This window comes from Nansenia antarctica, assembly GCF_963989245.1.
Source record: "Nansenia antarctica genome assembly, chromosome: 15".
NCBI classification, from domain to species: domain Eukaryota; kingdom Metazoa; phylum Chordata; class Actinopteri; order Argentiniformes; family Microstomatidae; genus Nansenia; species Nansenia antarctica.
The window spans coordinates 6,880,313-6,895,843 of NC_137685.1; the positions used below are offsets into that span (position 1 = coordinate 6,880,313).

At 45.7% G+C, this 15,531-nt stretch overlaps 2 protein-coding genes across 4 annotated transcripts; one reads left to right on the forward strand and one right to left on the reverse strand.

The window, feature by feature from the left end:
* Window positions 1-2,374: 2,374 nt before the first annotated feature.
* Window positions 2,375-8,811, reverse strand: LOC308171353 (protein ILRUN-like). Of its 3 annotated transcripts, XM_080546190.1 has the most exons (7): window positions 8,564-8,811; window positions 7,297-7,451; window positions 6,884-7,081; window positions 6,240-6,550; window positions 4,531-4,916; window positions 3,011-3,053; window positions 2,375-2,899 (listed from the first exon to the last, which is right to left on the reverse strand). In XM_080546190.1, the coding sequence occupies exons 1-5, from the start codon at window positions 8,719-8,721 to the stop codon at window positions 4,890-4,892; spliced, it is 849 nt and encodes a 282-aa protein (XP_080402316.1). In that variant the 5' UTR covers window positions 8,722-8,811; the 3' UTR covers window positions 2,375-2,899; window positions 3,011-3,053; window positions 4,531-4,889. The 3 variants fall into 3 exon arrangements, with proteins under 3 accessions (XP_080402316.1, XP_080402315.1, XP_080402314.1); XM_080546189.1 differs by having other exon boundaries at window positions 2,375-3,053; XM_080546188.1 differs by having other exon boundaries at window positions 2,375-3,467; window positions 3,756-4,916.
* A 1,165-nt stretch (window positions 8,812-9,976) lies between these two features.
* On the forward strand, window positions 9,977-13,219 carry snrpc (small nuclear ribonucleoprotein polypeptide C). The gene is made up of 6 exons (XM_080545590.1): window positions 9,977-10,019; window positions 10,604-10,646; window positions 11,020-11,128; window positions 11,508-11,597; window positions 12,083-12,247; window positions 12,619-13,219. The coding sequence occupies exons 1-6, from the start codon at window positions 10,012-10,014 to the stop codon at window positions 12,741-12,743; spliced, it is 540 nt and encodes a 179-aa protein (XP_080401716.1). The 5' UTR covers window positions 9,977-10,011; the 3' UTR covers window positions 12,744-13,219.
* Window positions 13,220-15,531: the final 2,312 nt, after the last annotated feature.

Genomic DNA, 15,531 nt, shown 5'->3' on the forward strand with positions numbered 1-15,531 from the left:
AGGAGGGCCCCACGGAAGAGGAGAGCCCCACGGAAGAGGAGAGCCCCACGGAAGAGGAGGGCCCCAGGGAAGAGGAGGGCCCCACGGAAGAGGAGGGCCCCAGGGAAGAGGAGGGCCCCACGGAAGAGGAGGGCCCCAGGGAAGAGGAGGGCCCCACGGAAGAGGAGGGCCCCAGGGAAGAGGAGAGCCCCAGGGAAGAGGAAGGGTCTGGAGGTTGTTCTGGGTAGAGGAGGGGGGGGGAGAGGGGGGCAGGGGGGGGGTCAGAGTCCATGGGCTCCTGCTGTGGGGTCTCCTGGTCAGATGTGGAGGAGGGGTCGGGAGGGTGGGCGTGGCGGGCCATCTTGGAACAGGTTTGCAGGTGCTTCAGGAGGGACTGGTGGGAGCGCAGCTTAGCCCGACAGTTCTCACACAGGAAGTAGATGTTGGGTTTGTGGTGATGTCTCATGTGTTCCATCAGACGTTGCATGCTGGGAAAAGAGCAGTTGCAGCCAATCGTGGAGCAGAGAAATACCTTCCCTGGGACAGACTGAGTGGGGATGAGGTGGGTTGTGATGTGGCTGCTGAGAGGCTCCATGTGGTAGAACAGGCGCATGCAGCCGAACAGCGGGCAGGGCAGCTCGCCACTGACACCTGCTTCTTCTTTGGTGCTGAGAGGCGGCAGAGTCCCTCCAGATCCCACCGCAGCCATGGCAACCCAGTAGATAGTCCGTCTTGTTGTATATTTGCTTTTATCGACAGCTAGCTAGTAGCTACTGGCTAGTGATGCTAGCTGCTGCTGCTGCGTTCGGACCGGATGTTGTCGTCCTTTGTTGATCGATGACTCTAGACTCTATTTTTTGTTCTGTTATAGACTACATTTAAAATGGATTCAATTAAAATAATTTGCCATCAATCCACACACAATACCCCACAATACCCCAAAAAAAAACATTTATAGTATGAATGAATAAATGAATGAATCTTTTATTTCGAACATGATTTAAAATAGGCTAATAAAAGAACAAATAACTAATACGAAGAGTACAGACCCCTTGTTTATGATATTCTCATCAATATTCTCATTATGTGCAATTAGTAAGCTCACCAAAGTAGCCTATAAGTCAGATTAAGCGGGTGCAATGTATTGTGCAAGAATAACACTATTTACAGCGCTGTCAATTTATAAATATTGCAATATGTATTACTATTATTTTTTAATAATGGTAATCTGTTATGCCATTATCCCATCCCTATGCCTGATTACCCATGTCATACTTCACTGTCGGAACCTTCTGTCTCTGTCCTTTTTTTCATTTATTTGGTTTTTGTGTTTCTGTTATTTGTCTTTGTGTGTGTGTGTGTGTGTGTGTGTGTGTGTGTGTGTGTGTGTGTGTGTGTGTGTGTGTGTGTGTGTGTGTGTGTGTGTGTGTGTGTGTGTGTGTGTGTGTGTGTGTGTGTGTGTGTGTGTGTGTGTGTGTGTGTGTGTGTGTGTGTGTGTGTGTGTGTGTGTGTGTGTGTGTGTGTGTGTGTGTGTGTGTGTGTGTGTGTGTGTGTGTGTGTGTGTGTGTGTGTGTGTGTGTGTGTGTGTGTGTGTGTGTGTGTGTGTGTGTGTGTGTGTGTGTGTGTGTGTGTGTGTGTGTGTGTGTGTGTGTGTGTGTGTGTGTGTGTGTGTGTGTGTGTGTGTGTGTGTGTGTGTGTGTGTGTGTGTGTGTGTGTGTGTGTGTGTGTGTGTGTGTGTGTGTGTGTGTGTGTGTGTGTGTGTGTGTGTGTGTGTGTGTGTGTGTGTGTGTGTGTGTGTGTGTGTGTGTGTGTGTGTGTGTGTGTGTGTGTGTGTGTGTGTGTGTGTGTGTGTGTGTGTGTGTGTGTGTGTGTGTGTGTGTGTGTGTGTGTGTGTGTGTGTGTGTGTGTGTGTGTGTGTGTGTGTGTGTGTGTGTGTGTGTGTGTGTGTGTGTGTGTGTGTGTGTGTGTGTGTGTGTGTGTGTGTGTGTGTGTGTGTGTGTGTGTGTGTGTGTGCAGAGGGTGGGGGGTTTGTTTACAAAGAGGGTGTATATTGTTCTCTTGCTCCTGTTCTTAAAAGAAGAGGCCATTTGTGTCTCTACCGAGTATTAGTAGCCCGAAATCTAGGTGTAATTGCAGTATACAGAGCAGATTGTCCTACAAAGACTCTTAGATTTAGATTAAGTAATCTAAAAATTAATTAGACCCCTATACTTTCTTTTCCTACTTTTCCTACTATATCTTTTCAGTTTGTAAAGCGTCTTTGAGTGTCTAGAAAAGCGCTATAAGTCTAATGTATTATTATTATTATTATGATTCCAAGTCCTATATATATATATACAGTATATTCGGTGATGGTTCCCAGTTTAATGGAAAATAAACAAACTGAGGCATGCAATTCTTGTTTCAGTGTTAATTTATTCATACAAATGTTTATTTATACATACAGGAAAAGGCTTTAATTTGACATTTTTCTCCTCTCATAAATGTGCTATCTTAGGACTCTATGCAAACTCTCAACTCTCATCCACTCACCATACCACCCAGTTTAAAACTGTACATTGTCACTAACTAAAACGAAATAAAAAAAATAATATAATATAGCCAAATCAAATGCTCTCTTCCTCTTCATTAGACACGCAAATACACACACACACACACACACACACACACACACACACACACACACACGCAAAGCAGACAAGTGACTGCGATGACAGAAAATTAACTAGCATGAAAAAGGCAGAACAGTGTGTAGTGTTTTGGAGGAGGATCACATGACGGGCACAGCGATTGTGAAATATAAAATGCTGGTGTGAAGTTAACCATGACAACAGGGATCGTAATAAAAGAAACAATCATTATATCCAGCACCCAATTTTAGACGACCACTGGTGTCTCTTCTGTAGATGCTGCCATGGTGCTAGGGATAACGGAACATGTGGTTAAAAAAACGGTGAAGTGTCCCTTTAAGATAGATACTTTGTCAGTGGATTCCGTCCACATTTCAACAGCCTAACAATGTGTCCCATACCTGTCTCTGTCTTCAGTCAGATACCCTGGGGGAACGCTGGGGCCTGAACAACAACAAATCACAACTCAGCATCACTGATACCGTACGTTTGTAAACAATCGTGAACATGTCTCATTTAACATTTCATTTAACATTTCAAGCATTGCACAATAAGCAAATGTATACTACATTTCAGGTTTGAAAAAAAGTGTATTCAAACCAAATGAAAATATGTCAATTTGTTGTAACCAACCGAGTTAGTTTAACAGAGAGAGAGAGAGAGAGGCTGGGGGGAGATGGGTACTACACACAACACAAAACATGCCCAAGGCCCACACTGCCCCAAGAAAGAAAACCACCACTTGTAAACAGCAGCCTAACAAAAGCAACAGTGCTGATATTATTGATGACTAACGCAACTCTATATCTCCAGACAGACTCAACACACACAGAGGATTCAGACAGACTCAACACACACCTAGGGCTTTCACACCGGCAAAGAACCGTGCCGGTTCGCGTTCGAAAACCTCAGAACGTTGGCGCTGTCTGGCGAACGAGCCCGCGTTCATACACTGGTACACTTCGCCAGACAGCGCCAACGTTCGGAGGTTTCCGAACGCGAACGCGAACCGGGACCGTTCTTTGCCGGTGTGAAAGCCCTAACAGAGGATTCAGATAGACTCAACACACACACAGAGGATTCAGACAGACTCAACACACACAGAGGATTCAACACACAGAGGATTCAGACAGACTCGACACACACCTAGGACAGACAGACTCAACACACACCTAGGACAGACAGACACCTCTCACTACAGATAACAACGTCCTAGTCTGAGGCGTCTGACACGGGCCCTTTCCTCAACGGTTAAAAACCTCTCCTCCATCCTCCGGAGGTAGGCCCCTCCCATTAGATATTCTCCTCCAATGCTTTTTGAGAAGGAAGCAAGTGAAGGAAGTAGGCAGAGGACGCGAGGAATCAAGTTTCTAACGATTGAGGAAGCGCCAACATCTTCTCAGAGCGAGGATGATTTGGTGGTCTGACTCACGGCGCCACCTGCTGGCTGCGAACGACTAGATGTGCCACTAAATAAAGCATAGCTGTTTTAGTAGAGCAGGGCTTCTGTATGGGGCAAGGCAGCTAACTCATGCTTGTACAGATCTTTCCATGTATAGACCTTTCCTTGTACAGACCTTTTCCCAATTACTGAAACGCCAGCAGAAGAAAAAGTTAAAGAACATTTTGTTTCAAGTTGTGTACATCGACACAACATCCTCCCCCAAGTAGTTTACCCTAGGTCATGTGGAGTCAAATCCAAAAGGAAACCATTCACATACTCGCAAGAGTGCACGCGCACACAAACGCGCACCCACGCACACACACGTGCACGCACACGCACACTTCAGTATACATATAATAGACTTTGATTCAAAAACTACAATCATCCAACAGGCAAAATAGATTTAGATGGCTTTCTTCTCAACTCTCAAGTTTCACCATTGCTCACACATTCGTTTCTAAGCTCATCAGTACCTACTTAACGAGCTCATCAGTACCGACTTAACGAGGCGTGTTGACAGCAAATCAACCGGAAAGGAGAAAAAAACAATTAAAAAGGAAAAAATAAGTTGTGTATTTCATTCATTTGTTTAGGTTTCATAGCTCTCTTTATGTAGCATTCACACATGCGGATCTCTCAGGTGTTGGAACAGCATCCAGGTCCACCTCGCTGTAGATGGTGTGTGTGGTGTCTGTGTGTGTGTGTGTGTGTGTGTGTGTGGACAGGGTAGGGGAGAGGGTTGTCAGAGTCCATATTAAACAACAGTTCCTCTCTCTCCGCCTCCCCTGCATGTCAGCGTTTCCTCTTAAAGACCCCGGTCCTGGGGCTTCATCTGCCTAACTCTGTCCAAACGGATAGGGTGCCTGGAGAAACACACACACACACACACACACACACACACACACACACACACACACACACACACACACACACACACACACAGTTAACACAATAAGGACAACATCACTTCATCTAGGTCAGAGCATGTTCCCCTTGTTGACCCACCAACAGCCAAACAGTTCCGGAACATTCAAGCCATTTGCGAAAGGTGTGGTTTGTTGCGTCCCTCCATCCTCTGAATGCGGTCCTACACACACTACTGTACCAGCTGACCTCTACTGTACCAGATGACCTCTACTGTACCAGCTGACATCTGTTAGTGCAATTAAAGAAAGGCAGCCTGCTTCGTTTCAAAATGCATAGGAAAAAGGTATTTATTGTTTACCTCTATAGGAGAAAGTTTACAGGTTCGTCAGACAAGTCTGAACGGTCAAAGTTTATCGCAAAGTCCAGATCATTCATTACATTTCAGTATATATGCCCTCAGGTACCCTCAGGTAACAAGTCCGCCCTCGGCCGAGGTCTAGGCCAATCATTTACAAGGGGTGTGGATTTGTACATTGAGGAAGATGATGGGGGATGAAGGTTAAGGGGGAATCGACCCCCACTTTCTCCTAGAGACACAAAGGTGAAAAAGGAACACAAAGGCCACAAACTGGTTTAGTCTGGTCCTAGAGTACTGGGTCTGGGGAAACACAAAAGTCCAAAACTGCTCTAGATGGCTTAGTCCATCTAGGTGCAGGTCAGGAGAAAAGAGAGCAATCGGGTCTTTGTAATCTTTTAAATGTGTCTGTTGTCTAGCCAATGTCAAGCTTCAAGTAGAGAAACTGGTTTCATTGTCTACTAGGCTGAGGTCGTCAATGTTGGTTCTGCCCTTGTGAATTCAGTCAGGTGAAAGAATATTCTTATTAATGTATAAAATGTCTTAGGCAATATTATTCCATCACACATCTACTGTACCAGCTGACATCTACTGTACCAGCTGAAATCTACTGTAGAAGAGAGTGAGAAATCTCTGTGATTGGTTAACTTGTTCCATGTGAAAACGTCTTGCATCAGACATATGTAACCCTTTGCGTGCCGGACCAGGGAATATTCTGGCTTCTGTTCACACCTACGGCTTCCCTGTAAATTTCATGGAATCATACATGGTCCCGACCAGGGAAAATGCCTGATCGAATTTCCCTGGTAAGTCGCGTTCACACATACCCCGTACCAGGTAAATTCCATGGAATCTACTGGGAAGGCTCGTATGTGTGAAAGAGGTTCTAGACAAAAAACCTCTCTAGTTTCACCATGCTGTGAAACGGTGGATGAGGCTGTGGTGGATGAGGCTGGGTACCTACCTGACTGTAAGTGACTACGGCGTGGCTGTTGTGGAGCCGGGGCGGCCCTCTATTTACAGAGTTGAGTGACAGTCCGTTCTGGTCCTGCTGGATGGGCTCCGGCGTCCCCTCCCAGGGTCCCGCGGGGTCTTTGAAGTTGTCGTCCGGGGGGGCGTGGTGCTTGTTGTTCTTCTGCGGCGAGGCGAAGGGGTTGAAGTCTCCCTCCAGGCTGCGGTGGGGCTGGGTGTTGAACTCCGTCTGGAAGGAGGAGAGCTGCTGCGTCACGCCCAGGAGACCCCCCACCTCCACGCTGAGGATCACCCAGATCACGTCTGTGGAGGGAGGGAGGGAGGGAGGGACGTACGCACACACACACACACATTATAAATACTACCTTAAAAGGTCCCTGACCATAGTTTCATCAAATGAGAACGGTCAGAAGTCGGACGACACTCACAGGTCATGAGGTCAATACAACGTTGTGGGCAGGCTTCCCGGACACAGATTAGGCCTGGTCCTAGACTAAATAACAGATTAAACCTGGTCCTAGATTAAACAACAGATTAGGGACTGGTCCTAGATTAAACAACAGATTAGGGCCTGGACCTAGACTAAAGGAAGGAAGAGTCCCCATTCAGACCCAGGAGGAGGAAGAGAGTTCGTACCTCCGTAGAAGAGGCCAGTGGCCGTGCACATCCTCCACTGGCCCTGGTACATGGCCGGGGCGGCGGGGCTCCTCATCTGGATGCTGACGTCCGAGACCTCCTGGGGGTCCAGGGAGCGCACCATCACCATGTTGACGTGGCCAAACTGGTCCCCTCCGATGTACTTCAGAGACACCCCCGGAGGCCACGACTCTGCACCTGCACGACACACACACACACACACACATTCTTAACAGGTTTCATGTGTTTGATACTATCTCTACTATAATTCTATTCCATGAATTACAATGAGCCCGTCCTCCTCTTTCTACCTCCACCAACCTCCCCCCTCCCTGGCCTGGTGTGTCCAGGTGTGTAGCCTCCCACCTGTGTTCTGTAACCTCTACCTCTCCCAGCCTCCCCCGGCCTCCCACCTGTGTTCTGTATCCTCCAGGTCTTGGTGAAGTGTGTGTCGGGAGGAACCGACTCCCCTTCCCCGATGGTCACGTCTTCTACGAAGGACATGGATGGAGTGGTGATGCTGGGACTCTCAAAGTCATAGTACGCCCCGATGGCAGCCTGGAGGTTCCTGTTATCACAAGGGGTAGGGGGGTTAGGGTTAGGGGGGGGGGTGAAGGTTCAACTCTGTTATAGCTAAGATCCTGAGACTACTGAATAGATGGTGACTTGGCGGAGGGATACAGTTAGGTTCTGGTCATGGTTCTGGTGGAGTCATGGTTTGTGTGCTTGCTTCAACAGGTACATGGAGTCAAGCCTGGGGCAGATGATCACGGTTGTGGCATGTGTCACATTGGTGCCGTGACCGCAACCTACGGCTGTGACGATCACGACGTCGTGGATTCTGACTAACACAGTCATGCACATAACGGATCCACATTTAGGATGAAACAGTCTATCAGTCTGTGCCTGCTGTCTTGGATAGCGACTCAAGGTCATTGATCAGAACGTTGGTGGCTGATGACTGATGGCGGGTTGTTGGACAGAGGCACTTTAAAGTATTGATCAACTACCTGGCTCACCTAATACGTCAGCACACACACACACACACACAAACACACACACACACACACACACACACACACACACACACACACACACACACACACACACACACACCGTTTGTCAAGCAATGGATGAACGTTTTGGGTTTAAAGAATGCGAATTTTCCTTTGTTTTTAGCAACACTTAGCCACTAATGCTAGCTCGTGATTTCTCATGAAATGCACCTGGGCTGTTATGCTCCATGTCTTAAGTGAGTGCATGTCTTCAGGTTAGGTCTTAAGACGACTTAAGACGACTTGACAGACAAAAATGTCTTATTTTTGGTTAATTAAGACATCTTAAGACATCTCAAGACAATGTATAAATATAGGGTTAGTATAAATAACTAATATATATAATATATAATATAATAAATATAGGGTTAGATAAAAATAGTCTTATTTTATCTAAGACCGTTCTGATAAATAATGAAGTTATGAAAAATAAAGGGAAATCCAGGCTTGTTCTGTTAGACCTCGCGAGATTTCACGAAAAAAGCCATGTGTATTTCGAGGAGAATCTCGCGAGACTTGTCAAAAAGAAGCCTGGATTTTATTTTCCGTGTATTACATTTTTGTGTTGGTGTTATTATAGCTCAGCGGTAGGTAGGTAGGCCCCACGCACATCCCCGGGACTCACCAGTTGGTCATGTCCAGGAAGAAGGCGCACCCGGCCGGGTTGAGCTGGAAGCCCAGCAGCCTCTGGAACTCGGCAATGAGGATGTCTTTATCGGTGGTCCCCAGGCAGCTGAACCTCTGCGTCAGCTCCGTGTCCACGTCCACCTCCATGGCCTCCATCACCCTGGGCTGGGGGTTCCCTCTGGGGGGGGGGTCTCCTGCCTAATGTAGGGGTCCGAGGCCTGGTCCAGTCATAACAGCCCCGCTCAACAACAACATGGAGAGAGAGGCATGGTGGCGGAGGGACTGACTGAAAACATGCCCTTTCGCCCCGATGTGGGCGTGGACACCGGAAAGACGTGGGCGTGGACCGGAAAGACAGAGTGAGAGTGAAGGTTTTCTATTGGAGGATGACAAACACAAACTGTAAGTACCGTTTAACTATTTAGCTATTTTTCCTGAAGGACTTGAATTATTTGTATATTAATAATTATTGTTTGCATTTGATTGATACACCACTGTACATTGTCAATAACATTTTAAATGCCAAAACGTTTACATTGTTTTACATTTATTACTTTAAAAAAAAAAAGTATGTATGTAATTTGTACTGTTACATTTGTATTGGTTGTTTGATTTTGGCTTATTCGTAATTGCACTTGTAATGGCAATGTAAATGGTTGTTTTGCAGGCCAGTAAAGCCTCTTTGAATTGAATTGGGTGCGTAAAAATCCACGCCTACTGTATCGTTTAGCTCCGCCCATTGGGCGAAACGCCGTGTTTTTAGGGTTCCCTGGCGTGAGGTCGCCGCAATCGAACGTCCCTCTGCGTCACGATGTTTTGTACCACGTCATCTGTTGCTATTCGAACTCGTCTTTTCATTGGCTTGTCAATCAGCCATAATGTACCCATAGAAATGTAGTAATGTAATTTTAGTCTATTTCTAATGAATGCGCATTTGTTAGATCGATTCAACCAGCAGAATGTTTGTTGACTCTTGCCAATCTTTGTGTGGTGAATGTTTTCAAATAAATGCAACACATTAGGCAATTGTTTTGAGTATGTTAGTGTGGCCCGCGATTGAACAACATTTAACACATAGATAATGTTTAATATTGTGAATAATTGAATATAGAGATTGGCATAATAATTATTTCTCAAAAGGGAGCGTACCACGTTGCATTTAAATGTCCAGTACTAGTATGGAGGACCAAGTCTGTCAAAATTAACAATAAATATATAGATACATAAATGAATGTATGAACAAATAAGTGAATGAATACACACAGTATAACGAAATACATTTCTATATTTATTTATTCTTTTACGCATTCATTCTTTGTTTTCCAGTAAAGATCCTTTTTGTATGAGGTCTCGCAGGCGGAACTATTGTTGCCCAACCCCCAGAGTAACACGGACAACTGATCAGTGCACAGGAACCGCTCCTCCAGCGAGTGTAGCGCCAGAAATATGCCGAAGTAAGTAAACCATTATTCAATAATCCGTGTTAAACATAGACTCAATGATATTGTCCCCTATTACATTACATACACACGCAAGTGTTCAAGTATTTTCAAACTCATCATGGTGGTAGAGAAAAGGGCCTAGGTAACTGATCGAGGAGAGGGGAGCTAGCTCGCCTAGCTAGCCTAGCAGCCAGGCTCCACACATCCTCCATTGTGATTGGATATGGATTCACAGATTATTTGTTTATTTACATTATCTGTTTTCTATTGCTGGTAAATATGTAAATACGTAAATAAATGATTTGATTTAATTTAAAATAAAATAAAATATATTAATATTGAAGTTAACTGTAGATTATTAATTATTAATCTCTGTGTATTGGAGAAGGGGTAGGATTAAATAAGCTTATGCTTCTTCCTACTCCTTTTCGGACATGTTAAGTAAATAGTGTTTTTTCTTGTTTTTTTTCTTGTTTTTTTTGCTGTTATAACTATTTCTTTTTTCACATGTTCGAAATAAAGCTTTCATTCATTCATTCATTCATTCATTCAATCCTCCATTGTATCTGGATTCACATGTCTGTTGTACCCCCCAGGTTCTACTGTGACTACTGTGACACCTACCTCACACATGACTCGGTAAGCTCTGTCCTATGTGCATCTGAACCCTGTAACAGTAGGATCTAGACCTGTAACAGTAGGATCTAGACCTGTAACAGTAGGATCTCTAGACCTCAGTTGCATGGAGATACATTGCAGGAAAGTGAGGAAACCCAAGACTTTAGCTGCACTATATCGCTCAACAAAAGTTCTTGCGGGAAGTTTGAATTAAATAAAATAGTCACCGGAAGTTGATGTTGTATCCGGTTCTGTAGTGTTTTCTTCTGTTTTCGTTTGTATTTGTGTGAAGCCTCTGTTGCTGTAGCCTAGGATGCGTCTAACACACATCTGCTGCTGTGAATCTTAACCACACACACTCTCTTCTGTTGCATCTGTTGTTCTCCCGGGACAGCCTTCGGTGAGAAAGACCCACTGCAGCGGGCGAAAACATAAGGAGAATGTGAAAGATTACTACCAGAAATGGATGGAGGAGCAGGCACAGAGCCTCATCGATAAGACAAGTAAGCAGATCAGAATGCAGATGAACGACTGAACATGCCGTAGAGACCCTGGTCTGGTCATCTGTGCCCTGGGGGGCGATGCTTCTGACAGGTGCAGCTGTGTCTACTAAGACACAGTGCAGATACAGAAGACACATTATACACACAAAACAAATGATCTCGAAAAATGTGTTTGTTGTGATGTGGCCCTGATACCAGGTGGTCAGCAGGGACAAGGGAGAGCTGGACATAAAGGACCAGGACATGGGGGGGAGAATAGAACTTTTAGAATACACACCTAACTTTTAGAATACACAGCTAACTTTTAGAATACACGCCTAACTTTTAGAATAGAACTTTTAGAATACACACCCTAACGTTTGTCTGTTCCTCTCCTCAGCGGCGGCGTTCCAGCAGGGGAAGATTCCACCCACGCCGTTCCCCGGAGCCCCACCCCCCGGCGGACCGCTGCTCCCCCCTCCCAACATCGGTAAGACAGTATGGGTACGGTGGAGATGAGGGGGGCACTGGTGTTGACTGAAAGCTCAGTGTGTTGTTTTACCTGTTCTATATCCACGGTCCGGTAGATGTTACTTTCCTCAGGAACAAGATGGAGCATCTTCTAAACGAGAGACATGTTTACCTGGTGGCCCTGTCGGCGTTAGTTGAGGCTGTAGGAACTGACGTGCATTCACCCAATCAGAGCCGAGGGGGGAATACAGTAAAGCTGCCAAAAATAGATAATTAATGATGCTTCATTTTGTAGCCACTCCAAGTGTTGTTGCTAGGGAAACACCACCAACTCATGGCACTCTAGGTGGGTGAGTGTTCTGGAATTCTTTGGCAGTTAGTGAGTTAACTCCATCGACTACATGGACGATCATATCTACACTCAAGTACTTAAATACTTCCAACATCTTTCTTTGAGAATGATGTGGAATGTTACTCATAATTTATTTGAACTCTGACCCCTAGGTGGCCCTCCGCGTCCAGGGATGTTGCCCACGCCTCCGATGGGAGGTCCGATGGGAGGTCAGATGGGCGGTCAGATGGGCGGTCCGATGGGTGGTCAGATGGGCGGCCCCCCCATGATGCCCATGATGGGCCCGCCGCCCCACGGCATGATGCCTGGGGGACCGGGTGAGTTGCTGTTGGTTGTTTCTCTGTAAAGGTTTCTGATCATATATATTGTCTAGTTTAGTTTGCCTTGAAATGTTTACATAGTAGTGCAGAACCACTGACATTCTTTGAGGGGGAGAACCCTGCTGTTATATACTGTGCATGTCTGTTACTCTGACTAAAGTATGTGGAACACTACGTAGAACCGTAGAATCTTAACATATCTCACGGCTGCTGAAATATGAAATATGACTGGTCAAATACTATCACCTGCCTCTATTCGGATCATATAATCCTAATGTAGTTCCTAAAGCGCGTCGGTGCCTGAACACGAGTGTGGTAAATATGTTTACCGAGTGAAGTCAGCTGACGTCTGTGATGTCGTTCTCCAGGTCAAGGTATGCGTCCACCAATGGGAGGCCATATGCAGATGATGCCAGGACCTCACATGATGCGCCCGCCTCTTCGACCGATGATGCTGTCTGTCAGACCAGGAATGATGAGGCCGGATAGATAAAGACTTCCAATCAAGAGAGATTCCCCCATGAACATTCACTGGCCCTGCCAGAAACACCCCTGCCCCCCCCCCCCCCCCCCCCCCCGCTGCCTCACCTGTAATGTTCACCTTTAAACCTTTGTTCAGTTACTTCAGATCATGTGTTGTTAGTTCAGATGTGTTACTCTGACTAAGATGTAGCTGCTGCATCTGTCTGCTCCACCAAAACACTTTTACCCCCCACCTGCAATCTGGCCATATTTTCTAATGTATGACACGTTGTTTTTATTATTTCTTGAGGTGGTGTTGATGCTTTTCATTCTGGTGTTTGGTAGCCATAGTGTGATAGAGGCATACAGCTGTGTAAGAACTTTTGCAGCGCGTGCATGTCAGAGAGAGCAGGCATTCTTTTGATGATCCTCCTCTGTGAAGTTGTTTTTGTTATGTAATGTGTTTTTACTGAATCCAGTCATTTCTTTTTGTAAGAAATAAAATGAGTCGACTTGGCCGTGTGCCAGCGTTCAGTCATTGAAGCCTCTTTAGCAGCACTGGTTGGGATCAGGTCCTAAGTGATTTAGCAGATGCGTTTAGGAACCAAATGGTTAGGGTTACAATAAGTACATTCTGACTGAACTATACATCAGTCATAGTAAAATCTTTAAAAACTTCGATAAGAACAAGGTGTGACGTTAGAATTATGAGGTTCTATCTCCATTTTTGTCAAAATTTAGTTTTTTTACATAATCTGATCCATTAGGTGTTTAATGCCTGTGGTGTTATTTTTAAAATGTTGACATTTTTGAGTTAGTAATTCATAAAATACAAAGGTTCCATCTCACAAAATATAATGGAATGTAAAAACTTTGACGCTCAATATCTCTGAACTGCCCTAAACAGAGATAGAACCTTATCATTCTAAACGGAGATAGAACCTTCTCATTCTAAACGGAGATAGAACCTTCTCATTCTAAACGGAGATAGAACCTTATAATTTTAAGCTCACAAAGTGCCATCAGCAATCACAGTGCTGGAGAAAATAAATGTTTCATTCCAGGTTGTGGTAATGTGGGGTGATATTGTAGGGTTCTTAGGGGCCATAATGTAGGGTGTGCAGAAGTGAGGAGGAGGAGCACATGGGTCCCCTAAAAAGAGTATTTTTTTTGGTCTACAGCCGAAGACAGGAAGTGACTGGCGTCCTGGCAGGTACAGTACTGTATGACATCAGGGCCTGTAGTGTTCTCTGCTCTCACCTCCCGGAGCCAGTCACTAGAGGGCACTAGAGAGTCATCACAAGACAGTCGTCACCAGGGTACCTCGTCCTTAGCACATAAGTGAGTATGAGTATAACAATATAAGAGTAAAGTATTTGTTGTTATTATTGATTTCAGTGAATCTGACAGCGCGGCTGTGAGGCATAGCTCGGAATCAGAAACATGTGGTGTGTAAGTAGGTGGGGGGGGGGGGATTGCTGTGGAACATAATTGAGGCAATTAAAGCCACTGGCTATGCATTTCTTGTTGTCTGTTATAAAAAACTAATATTTGAGGCTTTGATGGGAAGGAGACAGTCTCTCCAAAGACTGGGATCTCTGCATGCTTTGGCAGCTGTGAGAAGAGGCTTTTCCCCAAAGTGGAAACTAGAATGGTACTTTAGAGCTGTAAGCTACTCGTACGAGCACTGCAGAATAGCGATGGGAACATGGGGCAGATGCTAAGTGGGTTCCTTGGGCCGATCCTACCCTGAACCATAATCCTTAACCAGAATTTAAAATCTCAATGTCTGTCCGTCCCATGGATGCATCCCACTCAACATCCACCCCCCTCAGGAGATGTAGGGGTCATTTCCTGGGTCAGGATGTGTCAGGATGGTCATGGCATAAGGCCCCCGGCCTCTCCAAAGATCAAATAACAGATACAAATGGATACGTATGAAATCACTATCCCATTTGATGTGTGAAAAAGGTGTGACTTGAAACAACCTAGCAAAACAGTTTAGTGGGGCCTTAAGAGGATTAAGATTACCCTTAAAGGTACGGTTATTGGGGGCCCACCCGCTGTGCCGACGGACCACGATGCCGACAGTTTATTAGCGGATTTCTGCGAGAGCTGACAAGACGGTACATGTGGGAAAACTAGGGTTAGGGTTAGGTGCTAGGGTGCTACGGTTAAGGTTAGGGTTAGGGTTAGGGATAGGATTAGGGTTAGGGTTAGACATGCCAGCATGTACCAAGTCGACGTAGCATGTACCGTCTTCCCACATGTACCGTAACAGAGAAGCGGAGAGCATTCACATGCAGGGAGGGCTGTCGGCACAACGGTCCGTCGGCATATTGATGCGGCACCAGGTTATTGTTGATATTCCTACGTAGCCTACCCGGTTTTGCCTTCAGGAACTGTTCAGCCTTCATTTAGAATATGTAAAAGAGTGACATTCCTTTAATGCAATTCAGTATCTACCAGGCAGTGTGAGGGACGGCCCCTAAAGGGACAGGGTGCATTAAGGACCCATGGACAGGCACTCTCCTGGTTGCGTCACAGGCAGAAGGCCAGACCGCCACTTTCTACTGACATGGGAAGAATTTTAATGCACATTTTCTGCATACGTGGAGCGGAGCACATGCTGGTGTCCATGTGTCAGCTGAAAGGGAATGGCACCGTTATGAATATTAATCTAGCCAGGAAGTGGAGTACCGCCGCAGGGGAGGTGGCGGAAGTGGAAACCATTCGTGATTGCAGCTCCCAGAGTTCCAGGACCAGATCCAAAGATCCAGAAGATCCAAAACCTCAACACAAAGACAAGACCTTTGTGA